Consider the following 25763-nt stretch of genomic DNA (forward strand, 5'->3'; position numbering starts at 1 on the left):
GAAACTATTTAATATATATTCAAGTAACTCCATGTAAGGAGCTCAATTTTGAAAGCACATTTAATATTTTAAAAGAAGAAAATGTTATGTATAAGAACAAACTTCAGTATCTGTAGCCTATGTTCATAAGTTGTACTTATGCAAAGAATTTATCTCCTCTCAGTAAAGTTTGATAAGTGAGATGTTGTTATAGATGTGTTTGTATTTATGCATTTTATATATATATATATATATATATATATATATATAAATTATTCTTGACCAATGTTTAATGTGTTAGTTTTGTGCATAATACTGAGCAAGGTATTTGAAAAAAGCAAATTTTAATATGAACAAGTTTTAGGTTTTATACTGCTAATCTGGAGAGATACTTCCAAGGAGATATACGTCAATATTCCTACCCCATATTCCTCTCCTTAAAATTTCTTCACACCCTGTTCTTGTGACGTCACTTGAGGAAAGTAGGCACGAGAAGCTATTGCTATTGTAAAAATGTCCCCTCTCTGGTCATGAATGACTGAACCAAGGGAAATAAACCAATAGGCTGGGTTAGACCAATTAAGAATACCTTTTTATTTACAGTTTTTGAGTTAGAGGTTATAGGCATATGGTGTGAATTTAAACTGAAAAATCAAAGTTGAAGCTGGGATGCCATTGTTAAATGTAGTCTTAGAAGTAAGCAAAGGAAGCCTTTCTTTAGAAAGAATGTAGCCCTGGCTGGTGTAGCTCAGTGGATTTGGATTGAGCGCGGGCCTGCGAACCAGACGATTGCGGTTCAATTCCCAGTCAGGGCACGTGCCTGGGTTGCAAGCCGGTTCCTTGCAGGCTAACTACCAGCAGGGACGCACAGAGGGCAACCATACATTGATGTTTCTCTCCCTCTCTCCTTCCCCTCTAAAGATAAATAAATAAATAATAAATTTAAAAAAAAAGAAAGAATGAAAAGAAAAGAAAAAAAAAGGAAAAGCCCAGAAAACTGTGGTCCCATGAAAGGTATAAGGAGTCATCCTAAGTACTGGATTTTCATTTTTATTTCCCAGCACACAGAAAAGGACTATGTGCTGTCTCCTTGGATGTGTGTGAGATTGCCATTTGTATATTTGAAATGTCTGCCAAACACCATTTATCTAAGCTATGCATAAGAGTCTGAATTTTATAACAACTGGTACTCCATTAAGATTAACTAACATCTTTTCTTACTTTCCATTAATAAATAAGTAATGGACTGAACTATTAAACAATTCAGTTTCACTGAACAGGATAGAAGTATGGTGCAGAACATGTGTGTGTGATTTCTGTTTTAGGGAACCCGTATAGAAGGAACTCAACCGAGAACAGCACTATTAGAAACAAAATATACTTATACAAAAGCCACAATATCAAGTACAAAATTTCTTATCTTTCAATGCAAAGATTAAGTCACAAAGAGGGGTAACTGCAATAATAAAATTACAAAGAGGGTTGAGGGAAATATATAAGTGCTAATCAGTTTTTGCTGAATGGGATCACTTTTGACAAGAATTAGGTTGGAGAAAATTAGCAAAACACGTATTTTTATGTGAGATAAAAGAATAAGGTTTATGAATGGGGAGTTGATGCATAAAATTATATTTAATAAACACAAATTTGAGTGGCCTGTAGGATGATTTAAAATAGATAAAGACTAGAATTGAGGGAAACCTGTAAAAACGACCACTGCAACCCATATATAGAATTACAAAGATGACTTGCCTTTATGTAGATATAGAAATGTTGGGTCATATTTAAATATATAATGAAAAATAATTGAAAGAACATTATTTTCTCCAGAGGAATTAATGACAAAACATTTCACGAGTAATTTCAAGAGGGTTACTTTGTGTTTGTGCTTTTGTTTTTACAATGGCTAGAAGCTTAAAAATTGATTTTAGTCATGGGGAAAAACAATAAATTTCACTTTTACTTGTTAAATTGTTGTGATTGGTGGGATTGCCATAAATGATGGAGGAAAAACAGTGTTTTAAGAAGTGTACTCAGTAAGTATCCGTGTACAGTAATTGAAACCCTGTGTTTCCCTATGCACTCACCAAAAAGAAAGACACTACAGAGGGGAAAGGCATAACTTTATGGGGTATTAGAGTTAAAGTTGAAGGAAGAACCGAGTCAAGAGGAGTAAACAGAGCTGTATAAAGAGAAGAGTAGATAATACTGCCAGGAACGTAAGGGTGCATATATCTTTGCAAGTAAATATTTTCACATTTTTTGTGTAGATACAACCAAAACAAACAAACTGAAAAAAACTCATGAACATAGTTAACACTGTGGTGGTTACCAGAGGGAAAGTGGGTGGTGGGGTGGTGAAGGGTAGAGGAGGTTGAGTGTATGGTGATAGAAGGAGATTGGACTTCACACAGTGCAATATAGAAATGATGTGCTGAAGAATTGCACACTTGAACCCTACATATTAACAAAATAAAATTATCTTATTAATCAGTGTCACCCCAATAAATTTAATTTAAAAAAAAGAAAGAAGAAAGGGGCCTAGAGCCAATAAAGACTGCCTTTAGGGAAAAAAAGTCCAGTCAATGGTTAAATGCAGCTAAGACTGGATTCCTCCAACTGCCGAATCTCTAGTAACTTTAGAATTCTTTCATTACAAGGAAGAAATGGAAAGGAAGATTTCAGGAAACAGAAAAGGATTCAATGGATAAGTGAATGAAACAGAATGAGTAACTCATGAAATTACAAATTAAGTCTGTTGTTAAGTATAAAAGAACTTAGCTTAACAACTCGGCTTTCTACAAAACTGAGGAACTTCCTTTGAATACATGTATCTAGTTCACTATTATATTTTATTTATATTCTAAACTTTTGTAATTTAAAATTTTTATACGGTATACACAAATTTTTAGTATACAGAACTAAAGAAAATACATTTGTTGCAGGTAAAAAATTAAAAATGGCTTCCCCAGAACCAAAGGGCCTCATACCCTTCACCAGAGAGTCTCTTGAATGTATGGAACAGCGTATTGCTAAAAAACACAAGGAGGAACACGAAGAAGATTTAAAGCCAAACGTTGACTTGGAAGTTGGGAAAGAGCTTCCATTTGTTTATGGACCTCTTCCTCAAGAAATGGTGTCAGAACCCTTGGAAGATGTGGACGCATACTACCATAATCAAAATGTAAGGTTTAATTGGACTTGTCATGACTACATTTTTATTATTTTACTTTGCAGAAATTCTAAAAACAGAATTGAGATAGGATGAGAAAAGAGGATGAGGGGGAGCTCAGAGGGTGGAGGGATTGAGCAAAAAGGAAAAACGACTCGTGGACCTGGACAACAGTGTGGTGATTGCGGGGGGTGGGGGGCGGGGAGGCTAAATAGTAATGGAAAAATACAATAAAAATGTTTTAAGGGAGAATGAAGAATAGATCAACAACTAATTTTAAGTTATACAAAACTACATAAGAAATTTCATACATATTTCAGATTTTTATCAAAACTCATTGTTTGCCTGGTTGGTTAGTTTGTTTGGGGTTACTTTACTTTGCAATAGGTTATACTGTTATACCTTAATATAATTATTTGTTTTATGGGAGTATGATGATTGGCTACTAAAGTTTATCAATTTTAAAATAACTATAGTATAAAATTTGTATAATATGTACACAAATTCACATGCTCAACTTGATGAGCTTGCTCAGTAGTTAGGAAAATAAAGCTAACTTGTATTTTATTTATCATTTTTATTCATTCATACATTCACACCCCATTTTATCTCCAGAATACCTTGTGAAACCTATTAAATATTTGAACAATCTAATGACAAGCACACAATGATAAAAATAAGAATAATTATGTTTAGAAAAGTCAGAGATCTGTGTGGACTGACAGCTGAAGAATCTTCATTAAGGAAATAGAACGAGAATTACAGTTTAGAGAACCTTTCACATTTTAACAAGGCAAAGGGAAGATCTATGAACAAGCAACCACAGAGATTAATTGTGGAATGGAGAAGGAATGCGGGATGATAGCATGGAACCCCCGCAGCTGTGTTGCACATTGTAGGAAATAGATGAAATAGGGGAAATTTCAGCATAGATTTAATGGCCAAATACAATATTTAAATAAGACTACTATGAAGATTTCTAAATGACTGTTGCATGGAGGAGGTATCATCAGAAAAATGAAATAGGAGAGAAGTGGGAAGCCAGGCCTGATGTTCAAAGGTCTGGATTCTTGGAGTGTCTAGGGGAAGAGAAAGAGTAAAAAATCCCAGGAAGAATCAGCAGGATTTGAAGATCGACTGATAATGCCAAGGTTTTCAGCCCGAAAAAATAGTTGCCCCATTGATAAAAATGCAATAACTGTAGAAAAGATCTAGAGAGGAGGATTAGCTCCAGTGTAGACAAATGCAATCTGATATTCTTGTAAGTAGAACACTCAACAGATAGTAACAAGTAGTGAAATGAGATTGAACCAAGACTCTGGATGGAAGGCAAAGTGATCTTATTATATAACCACAACTCTTTTGAATCTTTGCCTGGTAGAAGACTATTGGCATTTTACAGTGTTAATGTATTCATAAAAAGGACTCCAGTAGCTGTGGTAACTTCCATGGACATTATACAACATTATTAATTAAACACCTGTAAAATCTTGGTAAATCCTCATCTCAATTACTTCTGTTTTCAGTTTTTGCTATGCTTAAATCATAAAAATTAATACAACACAGTAACCTTAGAGGTAACTCTAATATTACAGAGTTCTGAGTGCTGAACAGTATATGCAGAAGTGGTAAGCAGATCAGGCTTCCCACTGAAGGAAAATAACAAGGAGTTTGAAGAATAAAACAAGTCAAAAACTGGAGTATAGCTTAGTATAAAAGTAGTTATTAATGGTGGCATAGTTATTAAAATTTTGAGTTATATTCAGTTTATTCTGTTTAAGATGACATATAAGTTAGTGATTCTAAAATTAAACAAACAATTTAGCACTTCATCATCAACTGGAAAATATCATGCCTGGAATTGCTCATTGCTTCACAGTGACATACCAGCTGCTTGGTTGCACATCCTTCTGTGGACTTTGAAATTGTTCTGCAAATTACACAGAAAGCACATTTTAACTAGTCAGATTTATTTGGGGGCCCCTTTATAATTTTCTTGTTGCATTTAAAATGCAAAGAGGAAAAATATCTACAATCTAGGCCAAATATCCACAGATTATTATGTTAGAAAAAGTTTCCATTTAGAACATGTATTCATAAATGATTGACAAATACACATTTATATACACTAATATATTTGCATATATACACAAATACAAATATCAATATATAGTTACTATACATTTATGTATAGTTATATATTATATAATATAAAATATAATGCTATAGTATACAGGTGGAGCAAAAGTAGGTTTACAGTTATGATCATGTAAAACAGTTTATTTTTGTATCATTATTTATAATTATGTTATTTTCAATATAAAAAACTGTAAACCTACTTTTGCCCACATTTATATTGTAGACACATATATACATATATGCAGATACTAGAGGGGACCCTCCAAAATGGAATTTATTTGTAAAAATTGTGTATTTATTCTTACATGTTTAACTTCACTCACCTTCAAAGTACTCTCCATTTGATGCAATACACCTATCAAGGCATTTTTTCCACTGCTCAGAACAGTTTTTGAACTTGTTAATTTTTATGCTTTTTAGTGCTTCTGCCATTTTTTGTTTTATGTTTTTGTCTCACCTCTTTCACATCATCAAAACATTTCCCTTTGAAGACTTCTTTTATCCAAGGAAACAAAAAAAAAGTTGCTTGGGGCAAGATAGGGTGAATAGAGAGGGTGGAGAATGGGGGCCATACCATTTTTGGTCAAAAACTGCTGAAGAAAACATGATGTGGTCAGGTACACTGGTAAATCACCCATCGTGAAATAGGCAAATGTGTTAAAAGAGTCTTCAAAAAACATTAACTGAAGCCAAACACAGCCTCTCACAACAACACCAGATGGTACACTGATACTGATGGATTCCTGGAACACTCACCTAGTGGGGAAAACTCGTACTATAAGAGACCTGCTCTACAAAAGATAATTCTGTATTTTAGGGGATCCTCCTCATATATGATTTGTTTTTAGGATACTTTTGATCTCTCATTATTTTTTGTTTTAATGCTTTTATATCCCAACATACTATTTGTGTATACTATTTGAGGATTGGTGTGTGGTGATAGCTTTCTCAGGTAGAACACTGCCCCAAAAAAGTCTTGGATAAACCTAAAAATCACTGGAAAGGGTTTAAAAAAGACCTTTCCACTTATTTTATCTGTAAAAGAATATCAAAATATAAGGGAAATGTGACTTACCATTCATGACTGAAATGACCACTGTCAATATGTTGCATGATTGGTCTGACTGTAGTTCATAGTTCTAATGTCACTTGATGTTTTTTTTTCTCTTTGCAGACTTTCATGGTATTAAATAAAAAGAGAACAATTTTCAGATTTAATGCCACCTGGTGTACGTTGTCCCCTTTCAATCCAATCAGAAGAATAACTATTAAGATGTTGGTGCACCCATATCCTTTTCCATTGGCTTTAGAATGTGCAAGAATCAGAGGCAACGCTTCTGTTCAAATATGGCTGCCATCTTTCGCTTTTGAAGTGTTATCTCATTGTATGTCATATTGAAGTCTGGATTATAACTGTACTAAGTATTCCATATTTAAAAATACATTGAAATGTGTTCTCATACACACAACAGCAATAAATATTAACAAAACATAATCTTCATTGTTTTTCACTATGAATAATATATTTTTTATAATTTAAGAAACGATTGTATTTCATGTATGTATACACATATAAGCAGATTTTAGAAACAGGTTTCCAATATTGTGCATTGTCTTTTATTCCTTGACTATAACCTACCTTTTTTCGACTGTTCATTTTGATTAGCGTCCTGAGTGACTGCATATTTATGACCATGACTGATTTTCCACACTGGGGGCAAAATTTAGAGTATGTTATATAATTTTATTCACATAATCTCATATGATTATATTTTATATTTAATACATGGCATTATAGCATATTATATGCTAAATATTATAATAAAATAAAAATATAGCCCTGGCTGGTGTAGCTCAGTGGCTTGAGCACAGGCCTGTGAACCATAGGATCGTGGTTCGATTCCCAGTCAGGGCACACACCTGGGTTGCAGGCCAGTTCCCAGCAGGGGATGCACGAGAGGCAACCATACATTGATATTTCTCTCCCTCTCCCCTTCCCTTCCCCTCTGGAGATAAATAAATAGAACCATAAAATAAAATAAATATATATAATTATAATACAATATATTAAATATTATAATATTGTATATTTAATTCTTTACAATATCATAATGTTGTGAATTTAATTCATTTATTTCATTTAGAATATATTCATTGTACCTAATGTAATATTTATCCACATACCATTATTAATAAATTTTCCAAGTTGAAACAAATCTACATACATGTCGGTTAATCAGTTTTAAAGTTTTTCTGCCCTTTCATTATTTCCCAACCTCTTAGGTTATATTATGTAAATGTTTGAGGTTTTGGCTATAAGTTTATGCCTGTTGCATCATACAATCATACAAGTGAAGTTTCATTTTAAAGTTAATTACTAATATTTAATATACCAGTGCCTCAGATTTTCTTTACTATTGCAAACCCATACCTGATTTGCTTCAAATGCAAATTACTTTCTTTTTATTCTTTAAGAAAGTAATTTTCCTTTCTATTCTATGTACTTATTTTCTCTTTCCTGGGGAATATGAGTAGTTTGACTTACACTAGTCTGCAATGATGGAAAGACTCATTAAATTTTCCAGGAATGAAAGCTTTATTGATACTACCTTTCAAGTTTAATTCTGTTCTTAAATCTAGTTGACTTTGGAAAGTTAATAAATTCTGATTTACCATAAAAATCCTTATATATACATAAAGTAAAATTAGTTCTTTAAACTCCTTTACAATTCAGAGTTATTTATTGTGTGACTCCCAGTGTGAAATACATTTGATATTTGATATTTTCATCATCTACCTAAATATATATATAAAGACTATAACCCTGAGCTAGGAGTTGTTGAAACACTGGTAGTCAAATTTTGTGGTTAATACCAGGAGCCTTCGGCCACTCTCAAAGCCCTGTGCAAAGCGCTATCCTATGGACAAAGGCACATGCTTTTTTGATTATTGTCTGGTTGGTTGATTAGTTTGTTTGTTGGTCAGTTTCCAGATAGTAATCATAGACACTGTATTTAAGAAATGGCAATGTATTACTTTTAATGTATATATAAAAATTTTTTTTCCGCAGGATCACTTTGCTTGGAATTTACACTCTTGAAATCCTTGTAAAACTCATTGCCAGAGGCACCTGGACTGGACCATTTTATTTCTTTGGGGATCCATGGAACTGGCTTGACTTCAGTGTAACTTTATTTGAGTGAGTACTTATTTAAGTTGCAAACATCTTACTACCTTGCTAAGCAAATGCTTTCACTAAAAAATTGAGTTTGACAAAATTTTCTGCCTGGAAAAAAGTTGCAAATAAAATATTTTGTAAATTATAGTTATAGTGAGTTCTCCCAGATAGCTCCAACTGAATGAGGCCTTAAACTATGTAATACATATAAAAGCAACAGATATTATCTACATTTTCTATATGAAGTTAAGATGATAGAGGTTTAATTTTTGCTTTCTAAGTTATTTTTAGTGAGAAGAAAATTTCCTGGAGACAGGAAAGGATCCTAGCATATTTCGTTCTATCTCAAATCTATATTTTACTTAGCTGCATTTCTTAAGACCACTAAATATGTTAGATACCAGAATAAGATATTTTAAAAACACTTTTTAAATAAATATAAAAATGATTTTTATGTTTATTTATTTTTTCAATGCATTTGTTTAATGTTCTTTGTGGCTGAGTAAATGATCACTGGTGTTAAGTCCCTGTTAAAGAAATGTAAAATAATATCATATTTATACATTTTTGGACCAAAAAAGTTTTTTAAATCTTTATAAAAGTGAATAATTAGTGTCTGCCATGTTGTATGCGTTCAAAAAATAGTGGCTAAAATCACTGCAATTATTATCACTACTACTCCTACCATCATTCGCATGATTCCTGCTGTTGCGGTTAGCACACATTTAACGGACACAGCTAACACTTAGATGTCCACCCCTTGGCATGTTCAGTTGCTCTTCTATGCACTTTACACGTATTACTTAATCTCCACACAAAAAAGCTGCTGATGAACAAAGTGTTATTATCCCCACTTTTGAGGAAACTGAGGCAAGAAAAATTAAATGAGTTTCTGCCACACAGCTAGTAAAGATTGGAGCCTGGCTTTCTACACAGGCAGTTTGGCTGTAGAGTCTGTGCTCTTAGCCACCGTGTACCAGCCTTCCACTGCAGTCATCAATACCGTTGTCGTCACCGGCATCACCGGCATCACTGTCATCAATATCAGCCTAATGGTTTAAATCCTTAAGTTCAAACTCATTGTTTTAAAAGATTTTGGTTTTTTTTTGGTTGTTTTTAATTATCTTTTATTAGTCAGATAACAACATATTTATGAACATGATATAAATATGGAATTCAGAGTGCTCACAGTACCAGAATTTTGTCAACTCTCATAATATGTTTGTGGATTAATATTTACCTGGCTACTTCACACATTGTAGCAGTCTTTGTCCTGCAGTCAATGATAAAGCTATTTAAAAAATGGAATGATGAAAGCAAGGGAAATGTTTGGATATATGGCTTTAAACATAAGTTTCAAAGAATATAACAAGTCAAACCTAAGTAACATAATCTCAGTAGGACCAATAATTTTTTTCTAAATAACTCTGCACTTAATTCCACAGGCATATAACAATATACTCACCTCTAAACTTCAATCCAATACTTAGTATTGCAAGAAATTTGAGAATTTTGAAAATTATTCCTTTAAACCAAGGTAAGAAATGGCATTGAGTTCCTTTTCTTCATTTTGTTTTCTTCACTCCCATATAGTCATTTGTATTCTTGTTATTGTTTGGGGAAATATTAATTTGAATACAGTTTTAATTTTGAAGTCCGTGAATTATCTGATCTTAAAATTTATTTCAGTCACTATAGGAAAGGCAAGAAAAAATATCACATTTGACTGTTATTTCATTAAAGTGGGTTCATTAACTATGATAAAATGTAGAGATCAATCAAAAATATTATTTTTCTATCTTCATTATTTATTCTTACATCTTAAATATGAATTTATAAAATTACCTTTAGACTACAGAGAGATATAGCAGTCTACACAGATATCTAACCTACTGTCTTCTTTTCCTTGTGACATCTAAAAACCAGATGAAATGACTAGAGTAATATAAAATAAATCCCCCTTTGTTCTGAGTGCCTGGAGAGGGTGCATTCCACATGCCAGAAAGTTCGAGGAGGTCCTGCTAAGTAAGGCTGTGCCCACACCAATGGAGGATGCTCGGGACTACTTTATAGCTCCCATTCCTGAACAGTCTTAAAGAAGCCCACCAATATCTTCCAATTTGTTATTCAGAATGAATAAAAGGAATCAGATAGAAACAACTCCACTCCAAGTTTTGTCTTTCAGGGTGTGTTTTCTTTTTCTCTTCTTTGACTGCTAAGAGTCAGAGTATTATGGAATAGCTAGATCGATAAACTGAGAAGCAGGTGTGATAATACCAAAAGGAAGATCTATAAGCAATTTTTGTCCACTGGGTCACCAGGAAGCACACCAAATTTATGCATGCTTTGTACTTGAAGGTCAATCCAAAATAAAGCCTATTTATGAAAATAAAAATAATTGAGCTAAATTTTTCTGTCAAGATGTAGAGGCTTTAATATTAAATCAGAAATAAATTGAACTTTACCACATATACCTAAACTAAAATAAAAATTTAAAATGAAGGGAAAAATTATACCAGGAAGTCAAAATCAAAATTCATTCAGAATTTGGTTGATAACAATGAATGTTAGATAACAATGAAAATTATTAATAAATTGTACTCTGTAAAATTGGATGGTGACTTTTTTATCTTCAAACAAAATGTCACCAATAAATTAAAGCTTACAAAAAGTTGGTGTATATATATGTGTGTATATATGTGTGCATGTATGTATACATATGTATATCATGTTAACATACTGTATACACACATATATTCTTATTTAAGATAAATTCTTTAAAATAATTCCAACAGAACAATATGAAAAAAATCAGTAAAATAATATATGGAGAAGTCAGGACAGTTAGCAAAAAAATAAGGAATAGTGCAAATACACATGTTTTCAAAGTTCATTATGGTAATCACAGAAAATGCATTAAAGTGATCCCATTTTTCTTCTAACAAATTGGAAATAACTTTTAATGTTTTATTTTTAATGAAGGCTTGGCTACACACATATATAGCCTTTTGTTTAAACATTGGTTTAACGTCTCTCAAAAGCAATTTGAACATATGTATCAACACTTAAGTGTGGCCACATATATGCTGACGCAGAAATTTCATTTCTTATATTACACTTACAAAAGACTTGTATAAAACCTAATGCTATAATTTCTAGGCAATAAAATGTATTTTAATAGTCTAGCAATTGAAATATTAATATATTTAATCTAGATATCACATTTCTTTAACCATAGGAGTAACTTTCTTGTATCCAATCATCTGAGGAGGTAATTAAAAAAATAAATGTTCAATCCTAACAATAAAATATGAAATATGTATTATTATTTCCACTTTAAAGATAATAAACGGAGACTTAAAAGTGTTGAGTAACTTGCTCAGCATCACAGAGCTACTATATTCTCATTCGTTGTTGAGCTGAGCAGTGATTAGGATCCTAAATGCAAACAGACCAACGAATAAGAGACCAAGGGAAAAAGAGAGGAGGGAGGGAGGGAGGGAGGGAGGGAGGGANAAAAGTTCATTATGGTAATCACAGAAAATGCATTAAAGTGATCCCATTTTTCTTCTAACAAATTGGAAATAACTTTTAATGTTTTTTTTTTAATGAAGGCTTGGCTACACACATATATAGCCTTTTGTTTAAACGTTGGTTTAACGTCTCTCAAAAGCAATTTGAACATATGTATCAACACTTAAGTGTGGCCACATATATGCTGACGCAGAAATTTCATTTCTTATATTACACTTAAAAAAGACTTGTATAAAACCTAATGCTATAATTTCTAGGCAATAAAATGTATTTTAATAGTCTAACAATTGAAATATTAATATATTTAATCTAGATATCACATTTCTTTAACCATAGGAGTAACTTTCTTGTATCCAATCATCTGAGGAGGTAATTAAAAAAATAAATGTTCAATCCTAACAATAAAATATGAAATATGTATTATTATTTCCACTTTAAAGATAATAAACAGAGACTTAATGTTGAGTAACTTGCTCAGCATCACAGAGCTACTATATTCTCATTCGTTGTTGAGCTGAGCAGTGATTAGGATCCTAAATGCAAACAGACCAACGAATAAGAGACCAAGGGAAAAAGAGAGGAGGGAGGGAGGGAGGGAGGGAGGGAGGGAGGGAGGGAGGAAAATTGTAGTTTCATCTATGAAGCACAATTACGTTCATTTGGTTTTTGTTTCTTCCTGTTTTTTACATTTTCAGAATTAAGCATGTATTATTTAAATAGAAAAACAAATGTTCTTAAATGAAGAACCAACCTTAAATGTAAGGTTGAATTTTCAATTAGTAAATATTCTGATATAAATACAGCCTGCATGTATCACAGTTGTGTTAGTCTAATTTATAATCGTTAAAAATTTTCATTTTATTTAATCACCTCCAAAAATTAAATTTCTAAAAATTAGTGAAAGAATACTGCTATTGCAAGCTATTTTTTGTTTCAACATTTGCAACCCATTTTGATTAACTCTATACCTTATATTTACAAACAATGGTGACTGGTATGAAAAAGCAGTAGACGAGAGAGCCTGTCCTTTATGTAGTAAAGAGAAACAATTGAATAACTGATTTTAAAATATATTGTGTCTGAATTACTTTGTTAGGTGCCATAAATTAGCAATGTTACAAAACCCTCAAAGTTTGGGTTTATTCTTCTTATTTATTAGATCCAAATAATGATAAATTAGATTATGAAACACAAAGCTACTGACTTCCATGTAATATGTATTTGCCATGGGAAAACTTGGCTAATGCTGCTTTACTAAGATATCTTATTTTATTGAGAACAAACCGTCTCTTTCTAGGCCTGAAGTCTTATGTAGGGATCCTGCTCCATTGCTTGAAGAAACTTACCGGTGCCATTATCCTTGCTTTGTTTTTTCTGAGCATATTTTCTGTGATTGGGATGGGGTTCTTCATGGGCAAGCTGAAGCATAAATGTTTCCGATGGCCCCACGAAAACGCAACTGAAACCATGCACAACAGAACCAGAAACCCGTGTTACATTCGAGGTGAGAATCGCTTGCCTAGTATGTTAAAAATTTTTATTTGACATTGTAAAAAATATGCTATTTACTTGAAAATAAACAATTTTTCTGTTTCACTAGTGTTAAGAAAAGAGGTTCTTTTCATCTGTGTTAAAGTTTGTTACAAAGAAATCACTTTTCAAAGATGACCATTTTAAAATCTGTCAGCCCATTTCCTGAAATACTCATTAGGAATTGCTGAAAATGTTTATTATTAACCTAATTGTCATGTCATAATGCTTGTACTTAGAAAAGTATCTGGGACTACTCGGTTTTACTAATGTCAAATTTTATTTGGTTTTTAACTGCCATTCAAAGGGTTTCAACAATGGTTTCTAATTATTTATTATTTTAAATTTTTAAAAATTATTTTAGGTGACAAATGTGACATTGTTTTAGATTGGAATGATTCAATTTTGTATATATAGGATACCTACAATTTTGTGTACATATATATATGTTTGTATGTACACACACACACACACACACACACACTCGGTCCTGCTTTCATGGGTTTGATCTCTGTGATTTGAATTTAGAACTTAAAAACCAATGCACCTAATCATACACATTTCCAATCCTGGTATTTATAAATGTGTGTGTATAAATGTGTATTTATATTTATAAATACACATTTTACATTTTAATTGCCTGGCAAGGATATCCAGATAAATTCTATGGGCTATGGTTCAAATAAACTTGAATTGTAGTCAAAATTAGGTGACACCAAGTAGAAAATCGGCATTGGATGCTCAATGTAGAGAAATAAGCTTCAAAGGGAAGAGAGTGGAAATTAAACATAAAGACAGAAAAACATGGTCTTTGGCTCAGGAAAAGCTTCAGGAATGAATTCTGGAAATAAAGGTCCTTGCTTTCAAACATATTAGTCTTGGGAATTTTTCCATCAGGAGCCTGTCATACCTAACAGATTATATTCATTTTCCTGAACTCTAATTTTGAAAGGAATCCTCCTCTATCTATTCTGAGTTCTATCGCTGTCAGGTTGGTGAGGTAGATGGATTGCCGGAGGTGTTTTTGCCTGTACATAAGATGCTAAGACAGTTTCCTAGATTAAAGAAGAAAGCCAGGCTATCTGCTTATTTCTTCTCACTATAGAAGGTTTAAACGGATTCTAGATAGGCGCTTCATTCAAGATTAAACATAGAATATCATTTCTTTCCTATTTTTAGAAACAGAAAACTTTTATTATTTGGAAGGAGAAAGAGATGCCCTCCTTTGTGGCAACAGAACAGATGCCAGGTGAGTGATGTTAATGTTTTCTTCTATGGAGTCAGTATCACCAATCAATAGTATTTATTGACTCATCATTTTCATTGTGCTTCCCATTTGATTACATTATCAAATTTTAACATTAAAAACATGAATAGTTTAGAATACTATTAAACTAATTTTACAAAAAAAAGCAATAGACAAACTAGTTAAATGACTTACTCAAGATCAAGAAGTTAGTAAAGAGCAGAGCTGGGACTTAAACACGACCTTATTTTTTGTTTGTTTGTTTGTTTTCAGTGTGCCTCAGAGCTAGTAGAAATTACCCCAAAAGACACATAATCTTTTCTTTGGCCAGAGCTTTTAAAGAAAGAAATATTAAATATATGCTGTTATTTTGCTTATTTTATGGCTTGGCTGTCTTTCATGGCTAAAATTTACATTAACACAAAGTTTATTGTTCTTAAAAACAGTATTTATACGTAATTCTTCAGTGAGAACCCAACTTTCGTGGCTTCTTGCTCTATAATTTCAAGTGAAGAGATAAAGTAGCAGTGGAATGCTTCTTGGCAGTGCCGAGACTTACGTAGTTCCTTAGGTTACTTTTCTCAGCTGGGATGACTTGATGCCTATCTGTAGGCTCAACTCTCTTCAGCTGTAGAGCCCCAATTGGCAAAAAGCACATGATGGGGAGAGGCATATGAGTTATATAGTTTATTTATTTATTTTAAAGATTTTATTCATTTTTTAGAAAGTGGGGAAGAGAGGGAGAAAGAGAGGGAGAAATAGATGTGCAAGAGAAACAGCGAACGGTTGCCTCTCACACACCCACAACCAGGGACCTTCCTCCAAGCCAGGCATGTACTCTGACCGTGAATTGAACCAGCAATCTTTGGATTTCTGGACAATGCCTAATGTCTGAGCCATACCAGTCAGGGGTCAGTTACATAGTTTAGTTATAGATCTGTCCAAAGGTACCCAGCCATTTATTAAAGATGATATAAGATACAAGAAACATTGTACATAGGACAATGGCACCTCAGTCCCCTTCAAAGTAGGCACCTTGGCACCTCACACAGTTCTCCCAATTACCACCAGCTGCCCTGTCATATTTTTCTGAATCTCCTCGACAGTCTGGAATTTCTTCCCTTTCAAAGGTGATTTTAGCTTTGGGAAAAGCCAGAAGTTGCAAGGAACCAAATCTGGGCTTTAAAGGGACAGAGTCACCTGGTTGATTTGATGTTTTGCCAAAAATCTCTGCATGAGATGTGATGCATGAGCAGGCATATCGTGGTGATGAAACTGCCAATAATGGTTTTTCCCTAACTGTGGCCTTCAGAATCATCCAGATAGTTTCTGTGCAGGAATGTTTAAGCTTAATGCAAAATTTAATGCAGATTTGTTGCTCTACTTGCTCAGTCATTTTGAATGTGATGGCCACACAGTACACATGCTCACTCAATCAGATCTACTGCCCCCGCTGACTAGTACAGTGAAGTTGTACTTGTTCACCCATGGGCATTCCAGTCCACTGATCTTGGCTGCCAGGTTATATCAATGTCAATGTCATGTAAATCATTCTCGTTATGTTAACAATGGCTGAGCTTTTTCCAGACGAGTCTCGTATTCAGTTGATGTAGATATTTTGTTGCTTGCTCAACTTCTTTTTCCCAGCTACTGATGGGCTTATACTATATTCTCAAACCCAAATTGTGATCTTATCCCATTGTGTCTGTTCTATGCAACTCCAGCTATCCTTTTTTTTGTGGACATTCCAAGCCTATATTGAAGATACCTGGTCATGGATAGTTAGAACCACAATGATATATTTCAAGGCCAGAAGAACAAGTCACACTATATTTTACCTGTAGTCATCATACTTTGCTGCAGGGTAAATGATCCCCAAAGTCAGTGCCAAAAAAAGAAAAAGTCAGCGCCTTAAGATAAGAATGAAAATTCATTTGTTCAGATTATGTGGGTCAAAAATTTAGCAAGCCTCAACTCACAATTACTTTTACAAATTTTGTTTGTATCATGTTTATTAACCATTAACAAATGTCTGAAACATATTCATGGCCAAAGCCAAAATAATGTGGGCGGGAACTAGGCAGGCATGTGGAGAGAGGGAAGCATGATTTATTGGGCACCACTGGACTAACCGACCACAACACGCAAGCTCCCAGTAGATAAAAGTATGAAGACTCCATGAAAGAAACTGAAATAATATTTGATCATTCCGCTGTACTACAGTTTTATTTTTATCAGTGTGATATTTCATCAGTTACATTTTCACTTTGATGTTGGGTAATAAAGAAACCTTTAACAAAGGCTTGACAAAAACTATTTGTCAGCCCTTTTTCCTTTTAGCTTAACACTTTATTTACATCAGTGCAAAATCTAACTCATTTCCAGCTTACTTTCCACCCTCTTTTTTTAGAGACAGGGGAAGGGTGGGAGAAAGTGATGGAGAGAAATACTGATTTGAGAGAAAAACATTGATCAGTTGCCTTTTGTGTGCAACAAGACCTGGACTGAACCGGAAACTTAAGCATTTGCCCCAACCCCTGACCTTTCGGTTTGCAGGCCAGTGCCTAACCAACTGAGCCGCACCGGCCAGGGCTCATATGCAGCTTTTTCACTGGGATGTTTGGGAGAAGATTGATCGGTGTGGAAATGGGAGCCCTTTATTATTTATGGGAAGGTTTTCTATATTTATGGTTTGGCCATAATCTGAAAGTCACCTAAGAATAAACAGGTTTTTTTCTTTGTCTTTTTTAGTCAGTGTCCTGAAGGATATATGTGTATAAAAGCTGGCAAAAATCCTGATAACGGCTACACAAATTTTGACAATTTTGGCTGGGCCTTCTTAGCCCTATTCCGGTTAATGACACAGGATTATCCTGAAGCACTGTATCATCAGGTAAGAGCAGAGAGAATCTGCTGTGCACATAAGAACGGTACCATGCTCCATGCTGCTCCCTTCTAAAATAATGGTCAAATGTAACACAGTTTATCATGTATTTTTGTGGAGGAGGACTTGAAGACAGAAGGAAAGAGAACGTATATTCTAAAACTGTGCCGAAGTCTGTGCTCTTATGCGTGATATCTGATTTAGTCTTTAAAACAATCCCACGAGGTCAGTGTGTGTGTGTGTGTGTGTGTGTGTGTGTGTGCCTCTTATATGAAGATACTAAGTTCAGAGTGGTTGGTAACCTCCCTAAAGTTACAACACATGTGTGTGCCGGGGATCACTCTCCTGTTCTGTGATAGTTAATTAAGTTAAGAACATTTCTAGGTACCAATTCTTTAAACATAAATTTGAAACTGTGAGATTACCAATAAATAATTATAGAATTATTTATTGAATACCTAGAATGTGCTATTTCTTCTCAATTCTTCTATTCCCATTTCTCTTTGATATTCAACCATGCTTCACTTGTAACAGAAGGCTTCTTGTTATAAAACTTGAAATCTAAGTTCTGAAAGTCTGTCTTCATAACTGATTATTTGTGTGCCATAGTTTCCCAGAATCTATTAAAACAAAGATACATTTTTTTCTTTTAAGAGATATTTCACCATAGTATGCAATACTATTTTAGCAGCATACTATATAAAAGGATATACATAAAAGGATCCTTTTAATATAAAAAGATATTTGATAAAATAATTACTTTAAAGTTCAAAAGTACTTATAGTTGAGGAACAATCTTTTAAAAAACACCCCCACAGGTTTTATAATTGGATAAATAATGGTGTGTGTGTGTGTGTGTGTGTGCATATAGATCGTTAGTAAAGATAGGATAATGCAATGTTTTTGGCACAAAGGTTCGTGATACATTATTAAATAAAAATCAAGTAAACAAAACAGAGATGTAGTACATGTAGTACATGACAATATTACAAGTGACATTATTTTTATGCAAACTATATTTTTTACTTTTATAATATTAGTATACATATTGTTATTTCCCAAATGTTTTGACAAATTTCAGTGCCTCCTCCACAACACTAGGAATTTCTTATTTCTAAGATAATCATTTGTTACCCTCCTGCTAACAATCCTTTCATAGTTTCCAGATTCCCATAGGATGAAGTTCAAAGTCTGTATGCATGGTACACAGTGGCCTTTAAAGATCTAGTCTCTGCATACTTCTCCAGATTTACTTCCTAATAACATCTCAGTACATACTTTCTACTCTATTTGTGTAAAAAAGATTTGCTGTTTCCTACATGAGCTTTCCCCATAAGTTCTTTTTTAAAATCTATGTTGTACTCTGCCTAAATTCAAGTTTTTATCTATCTTCAAGTTTCATGCTTCAAATTTGTAACTCAGAGCCAGATTTCTTTCTTGAGCTTTTCCATAGCTCATATCATATTCTATAGCAGGAGTCCACTGGCCCTTATATTTGCCTCTGATAGTGGTTATTTTCATTTGTTCAGTTCTTTCTTCCACTAGGAGATATACCACCTATGAAGAAGTATTTTGTTTTCTTTTAGTTTTTGTGTCCTCAGTATCCAACACACGGGAATGTTTAATGAAATTTTAATAAGGAAAAAAAAACTAAGTATTTTGAATTAAGTCATTTTATGTATTAACAAATGTCTTCCCTTTTGTTAACCCTCAAAATAGATTAGCTAATTTCTTGTTAGCAAGAAAGTAAAGTAAATTCTTTTCCACTACCATTGAAATGAGAGATTAGTCTGGGGGTGCCCTGGTATTGGTGTCTGTGCAGTTCCTAAATCATCACTACACTCTGAGTTTTATTGATCAGTGTACATAAGGTTTTCTTTTATTTGGACTGAATTTGTTCTCTGAGTATTGACCTAAACTAAGTTAACTATGGCCAGGGAAAATCAGCAACTATTCCCTAAGAAAACACAGCTCATGTTTTGGAGAATATTATTCTCCGTTCATTCAACAAATATTTAATTAGATCCATGTACTCTTTGATATATTATGGGTACAGAAATGAACAGAACAAAATACCACCTGGCTCATTGAATAGAATTATATTTAACAGTAGTTAAGATTTATTGCGTATTTTCCATAGCCTAAGATCTTTGCATTCATGGTTTTATTTGATGTTCATAAGAAAACCATGAGATGGGGCTAAATTAGCCACAATTCTATGCTAAAATATAATAGAACTAGAATTTGTACATTTTTCATCTTAATTAGAGTATATACTTTTCTCATTCACCAGCTTCATAGAGTGAAAAGAGCAAAAATTTTAGACTCAGTCATCTTCTGTAGTTGCGAGATCTTTGATCACTCATTTTGCCTATCTAATTTTCATCTCTGTACTATACTTTGGAAATAATAGTAAGCACCACAGAAATGTGCTGCACAGAATTAATGAGATAATGGCATAAAGTACTTATTATTGTGCATGGCCTGCAATATACTCCATAAAATCTACTACTGACTTCTGAATAGTATAAGTAACAGCTACTTCAGTAGGAAAAATATTTAACCAAATCCTACTGGGATAATAGGGTTTAATAAAAATATTTTTAAAGACAGTATACTATAGATTAATAAGAAATTATCTCTGATTGAATGTGAAAACTTCCTGTCAGTCTGTAAACATTCTTAACTCTTTATAGCAACACAATATTTTCTGTAAATAATTCTTATTTGTTGATACAAATGGATGCTTAAAAATTAAACTATTCCAGCTTTGCTCAGTGGCAGTATTGTAGCCAGTGAGGTATATCCAAGGCATGATTATTGCTAATTGAAAACTTTTCCCAATACCCCGCTGTGATGTTGAAATACAGTTGGCACTGGCAATTTTTGACAGGTCTCTACAGAGACTGAATACTTTGGTTTAAGGAAAAAATAAACTATTCCCTTTTTTCTTTATATTTCTATATTTATAATTAATGAGGAGGATATATCAATGAACTATATTTTTTATTTGCAAATCTCCTTATAATTTTCTAAATTTTCTGATTTTAGGTAATTATTATGAAATAAAAGCTAGTAAAGCTCAGTTTGGAAATCTAAAATTTTGTATTCTTCTATCTATAAATCATATGACTTTCCATTGGGATTCATCCAAAAGTTGTTTACCAAAGCAGATAACAGAAATATTTCTGTTCCCCACCATTTTGAATGCCTGGTATTGGCATCTCCTTGTGATATTTCCATAAAGTGATTATTAGAAGACAGTAATCTTTAAACATTAATCCTCTAACTTTATGAAATTTCATATATTTAAAGATTCTACTGCAAAGAAAATAATCTTCCATATATAGATCATCCATCTTTCTTTATTGAGAAGACAACTTTTTTCTTCCATTATGTTTATTAATGAAGACATAAAAGTCAAATGTTCACTGTGTGTTAATTAAATTACTTCTTTCTTTGGTTTGTGCCATATATTTTATACCATAGATATGTCTAAAGTTGAAGAGCTATTTGCTTATTTCTCTACAGAGAGCCATTAGTTGGACCATTTTATAATTACATTCCACTTATAACTAAATTATTCTCATAAAAATCTCATTTTTTATTTTAAAACAGGAGACTACAAGAAGACAAATAACATTTTTATTTTTGTCCATTTTCCATCTCTCCTTAGATCCTTTATGCTTCTGGAAAGGTCTACATGGTATTTTTTATTGCAATAAGTTTTTGGTTTGCCTTTTATATAGCAAGCTTGTTCTTTGGTATAGTAGTTATGTTTTATGAAGAAGAAAAGCAGACAACTACTGGAAAAGCTAAGAAGACTGACCCAAAATTTCAGCACACTTTAAAAGACCTTCGAGAAGAAGATAAAGCGGCTGAGGTATGATGTTTCCTAGAATCACAGAGTTTGAGTTACCTTCTCCAGGTCTTGGAGTATATTGTTGGATGATCGGTATCTGTGTATAGTACATGACAGAAGAGCAAAATGTTGGTAATGCTGCTTTTGCTACATAACAATCCTTCCTTAATACACTATGGTAAGAAAACCTTATGTTTGAAGATTTCATATATATATGAAAATCACATGTATACATATATATGAAAGTTTTCATATGTGTGTATATATATATGGATATATATTACAAAACTTGCATTACTACTGCTGATAAACTATGGATATATTTTTTAACTTGACTTCTCATAATGCAGGTACAGTTTATTCAAACTTGCTTCAGACAGCACTTCAGAATTAACTTTGGAAAATTTTGTTGTCCAACTCAAAGTAATAATGCCTTCCATAGTTTAGAAATCATGAAGTACTAACAATATGGGTAAAGGTACAGTATTGAAGTTGTAAAGAGAGAAAAGAAACTGCTTTATGGGCTTTCTAGCTCCTTCAAGAGAAAGTGAACTGTGTGTCAAAATAAAAGGGCTTATTTATTCACGGAATCATTAAATCCATGCTTAGTAAAACTTAACCAGGATTTACTCAAATTTTCAATTATTTTAGTGTTGTGTTTGAATACATTTTCAGATTTTTTGCTCCCTAGCAAAAGATTTGGTTTATGAATCTAAAAGAATTGACAGAAGCAGCATTAAAGAAGTTGTAGAAAATTATCTTAAAATCTATATTGTGCTGTTGAGTTTGCTAAAAGGGAAAATAAGAGCCGGAAAAACAATCAGAAGTAGCTTGTTTATATTCCACAGGCCCTGCCAGTCTCACACCTCTTCCTTGGTTTGGAGAGGGATAGTTTCAGCCCAGTCTGCTAACACCCTACCTGAGCTGTTGAGCTGTGTGGTGAGCAGAAGCCAGGCAACCTATGATGGTGCACAGCTCATGCCCCCCAGGGGGTTTGCACCTTTTCTGCTGAGATCTTGTTTGAATGGGACTGGCTCCAAAGTGGCCATGGTCAAGTGCTGCTTCTCCACTGGTCTGGTTGCAGGCCCTCGGTTGGGTGAAGGGAGCTATGTCCTGCCTTCTTTGGACCCCTCTGGACTTGTTACTACATTGTGCTCTTGATACCTATTATTAAAGATTGTTTACACGGAGGGGAAAACTTCCAAACTACACTTTCTATTAGATGNCTCATGCCCCCCAGGGGGTTTGCACCTTTTCTGCTGAGATCTTGTTTGAATGGGACTGGCTCCAAAGTGGCCATGGTCAAGTGCTGCTTCTCCACTGGTCTGGTTGCAGGCCCTCGGTTGGGTGAAGGGAGCTATGTCCTGCCTTCTTTGGACCCCTCTGGACTTGTTACTACATTGTGCTCTTGATACCTATTATTAAAGATTGTTTATACTGGGGGAAAAACTTCCAAACTACACTTTCTATTAGATGGAAAAGGGGCGGATTGAGGGAGCTGACAAATGATAGAAAGGTGCTGTGCCAGGAATCCTCTCATGTAGAAGATGTGGGGAAAAGTAAAAGCTCAATAAACACTCTGGCACTAACTGGAATGGATACTAAAGCTGGCTAAGAGGTTCATGGGTACCAAAGTGTCCTGAATCAAAAGGAGGAAAATACTAACTGGCCTACATATATAAACCTTTTTATTAAGCCATTATCAATAAAGAAGCCCTAAGAAAGGCATTCTTCCAAAATGTGAGGCCTGAACAACATGAGGTTGGATCATTCCAAATGACGACTTATTGATAGATACTTGTGACTCCATGTTCGATAACACACATACCGTTGAGACAAGAAGCAGTTATAGACCATATGAGAAAAACACGTATAAAAAGAGGCTATTGAGTATAGCCATTATATCACTCATGAGAAAGTCTCAGGAAAACAAATTACAAAAGCTTTCTGTTTGTAGAAATGAGTTTGGGGTCCTTGAGATTGAATGATTATGGCCTGAATGATATGTTGAATGTGTCATTCGTTTTGAAGTGGCATTTCAAATGTCAAGGGCTACACACAAATGTATCCAAGAGCACAATGCTTCTCTTATCCTGGGATATGTGCCCTGAACTCTGCTTAAGAACTTGGATGACTTCCTAATTTCCCAATATCCCCATTCATTCGGCTGCTCTGGATCACACAGAGCCGTTCTGATGTTAATTAAAATGTATCCATTGTAAAGGATTTCTTTTCTTAGAAGAGTACTAGAACATTTTGTCATGCAAAAGGTTTTCCAGGAAGTAAGAGGGAGAAACATTTTTATACGATTTCTTGTCTTTTCGTTTTTTTTAATAAGAAAACACTGGAGAGAGAACTCAAAATGGAACACACTGCAGACACTTTAGGTGATCCGTCTGAATGAAGGCTAGTCAGACTCTAACTGCAGTGCTGACATTATGGGGAGAGTATTTAGGTGTTTCATATTCTCACATTATAGGAAAGCAATAGATTATATTGGCTTTTAAAAGCACAGTTTTGCAGTCAGGTAAAAATGGATATCAGTCCATCATAGTCACTTAATGAATGTATGATATTTGCCAATTCTTTTAATTTTTCTAAACTTCAGCTTCTCCATCTGCAATATGTAATAGTATCTGTCTCATAGGTTCTTGTAGGATTCAAATGAAGTAATTCATGTTAAGCACTTGGTACTTCTTAGAATGTACAAAGCAACTAAAAAATGTCAATGGCTAAGTATAAGGAACACAAGAAAACAAACATAAAAAGGCTCAGCAGTATATGGAGAATAATTCATTGACATAAAATGTTAAGTCTTGCCCTGACTGGTGTAGCTCAGTGGATCAAGCATGGGCCTCTGAAGCAAAGGGTCACCAGTTTGATTCCCAGTCAGGGCACACGCCTGGGTTGTGGGCCAGGTCCCAGTAGGGGACACATGAGGGGCAACCACACATTGATGTTTCTCTCCCACTCTTGCTCCTTCCCTTCCCCTCTCTCTAAAAAGAAATAAATAAAATATTAAGAACTTTTAAAAATGTTAAGTCTTTGACTATATTCCTTTTTAGTGAAAGTTAAAATAATAATGATGATAATAATGTAATATTTATTGCACATCAGCTCTCTACTAGACACGAGTGCCTTCATGAATTCTCAAATGAAATCCTCATTGAGTTCTAGTTGCAAAGTTTGATCTATATTTATTGGTATTTGATTTCCCAACACAGAGGAAGAAAACCCAGCGTTCACCACTTTGCTTCATTATTCCAATGCTGAAACAATATTATACCATTAATTACACAGTTCTCATGTGAAACTTTTCTAAAAATTGTTAGTTACTGGAAAAACCTCAGGAAGAGAATCAGATACATACAACTGCAGAATTGTAAATATTTTCAAATTATTTGCACACCAAACTGACATTTCTATAATTCTGTCCAAGTTAAATAAAACATTATTGTCAATCTTCATACATTGTACTGAACACTGAAGATTTTTAAAAACTTTAATAAATACAAATATAGTATCTATTTTCATGAAGCTAATGATCTAGTAAGGAGATGGATCATAAAATTATCAGATGCACAAAATTATAACTCTAGGACTGATAGGGGAAAACCCCTCCCACTAGCCTAAGAACGCCAGGTAAGGAGATCTAATAAGAGAGGCAAAAGTGGACATCCCTGTCTTGTTCCCAGTCTTAAGAGGGGCAGTTGTAGTTTTTGCACATTGAGTACGATGCTGGCACTGAGTTTGTCATATGTGGCCTTTATTATATTTAGGAATGTTCCATCTATTCCCACTTTGCTGAGAGTTTTGATCATAAATGGGTTCTGGATTTTATAAAAAACTTTTTCTGCCTCTATTAACATGATCAAATGGTTTTTATCCTTCACTTTGTTTATGTGGCCAATCACATTTGTTAATTTGTGAATGTTATACCAACCTTGCATTGCTGGAATAAATCCCATTTGATCATGGTGTATGATATTTTTGATGCATTGCTTTATTCAGTTTGTGAATATTTTGTTGAGGATTTTAGCATCTATGTTCATCAGGGATATTGACCTATAATTTTCTTTCTTTCTGGTGTCTTTATCTGGTTTTGGAGTTAGAATAATCCTGGTCTTGTAAGATATGCTTAGGAACCTTCCCTCCTCTTGAATTTTATGAAATAGTTTGACAAGGAAAGGAGTTAGTTCTTTTCAGAATGTGTGGTAAAATTCACCTGTGAAGCCATCT

The 25763-nt window shown here is 33.7% G+C and overlaps 1 protein-coding gene and 1 non-coding gene across 3 annotated transcripts in view; both read left to right on the forward strand.

Moving 5' to 3' along the window:
- The window catches only part of SCN7A (sodium voltage-gated channel alpha subunit 7), a 79364-nt gene that overhangs the window by 15894 nt on the left and 37707 nt on the right, over nt 1–25763 (forward strand). For both annotated transcript variants that reach the window (XM_037044554.1, XM_037044555.1), the window contains exons 2-10: nt 2925–3163; nt 6465–6577; nt 6930–7019; nt 8361–8489; nt 9914–10005; nt 13300–13506; nt 14712–14781; nt 17530–17671; nt 21339–21545. In XM_037044554.1, coding sequence (XP_036900449.1) covers nt 2925–3163; nt 6465–6577; nt 6930–7019; nt 8361–8489; nt 9914–10005; nt 13300–13506; nt 14712–14781; nt 17530–17671; nt 21339–21545 — 1289 coding nt within the window. The remainder of the gene's footprint in view (nt 1–2924; nt 3164–6464; nt 6578–6929; nt 7020–8360; nt 8490–9913; nt 10006–13299; nt 13507–14711; nt 14782–17529; nt 17672–21338; nt 21546–25763) is intronic.
- LOC118985999 (U4 spliceosomal RNA) lies at nt 20429–20567 on the forward strand. Its single transcript, XR_005066243.1, has one exon. It is a non-coding gene; the product is annotated as a U4 spliceosomal RNA (small nuclear RNA).

The sequence above is a fragment of the Sturnira hondurensis genome, unplaced genomic scaffold, assembly GCF_014824575.4.
Source record: "Sturnira hondurensis isolate 20B ecotype Veracruz unplaced genomic scaffold, ASM1482457v3 Scaffold0004136, whole genome shotgun sequence".
NCBI lineage: Eukaryota > Metazoa > Chordata > Mammalia > Chiroptera > Phyllostomidae > Sturnira > Sturnira hondurensis.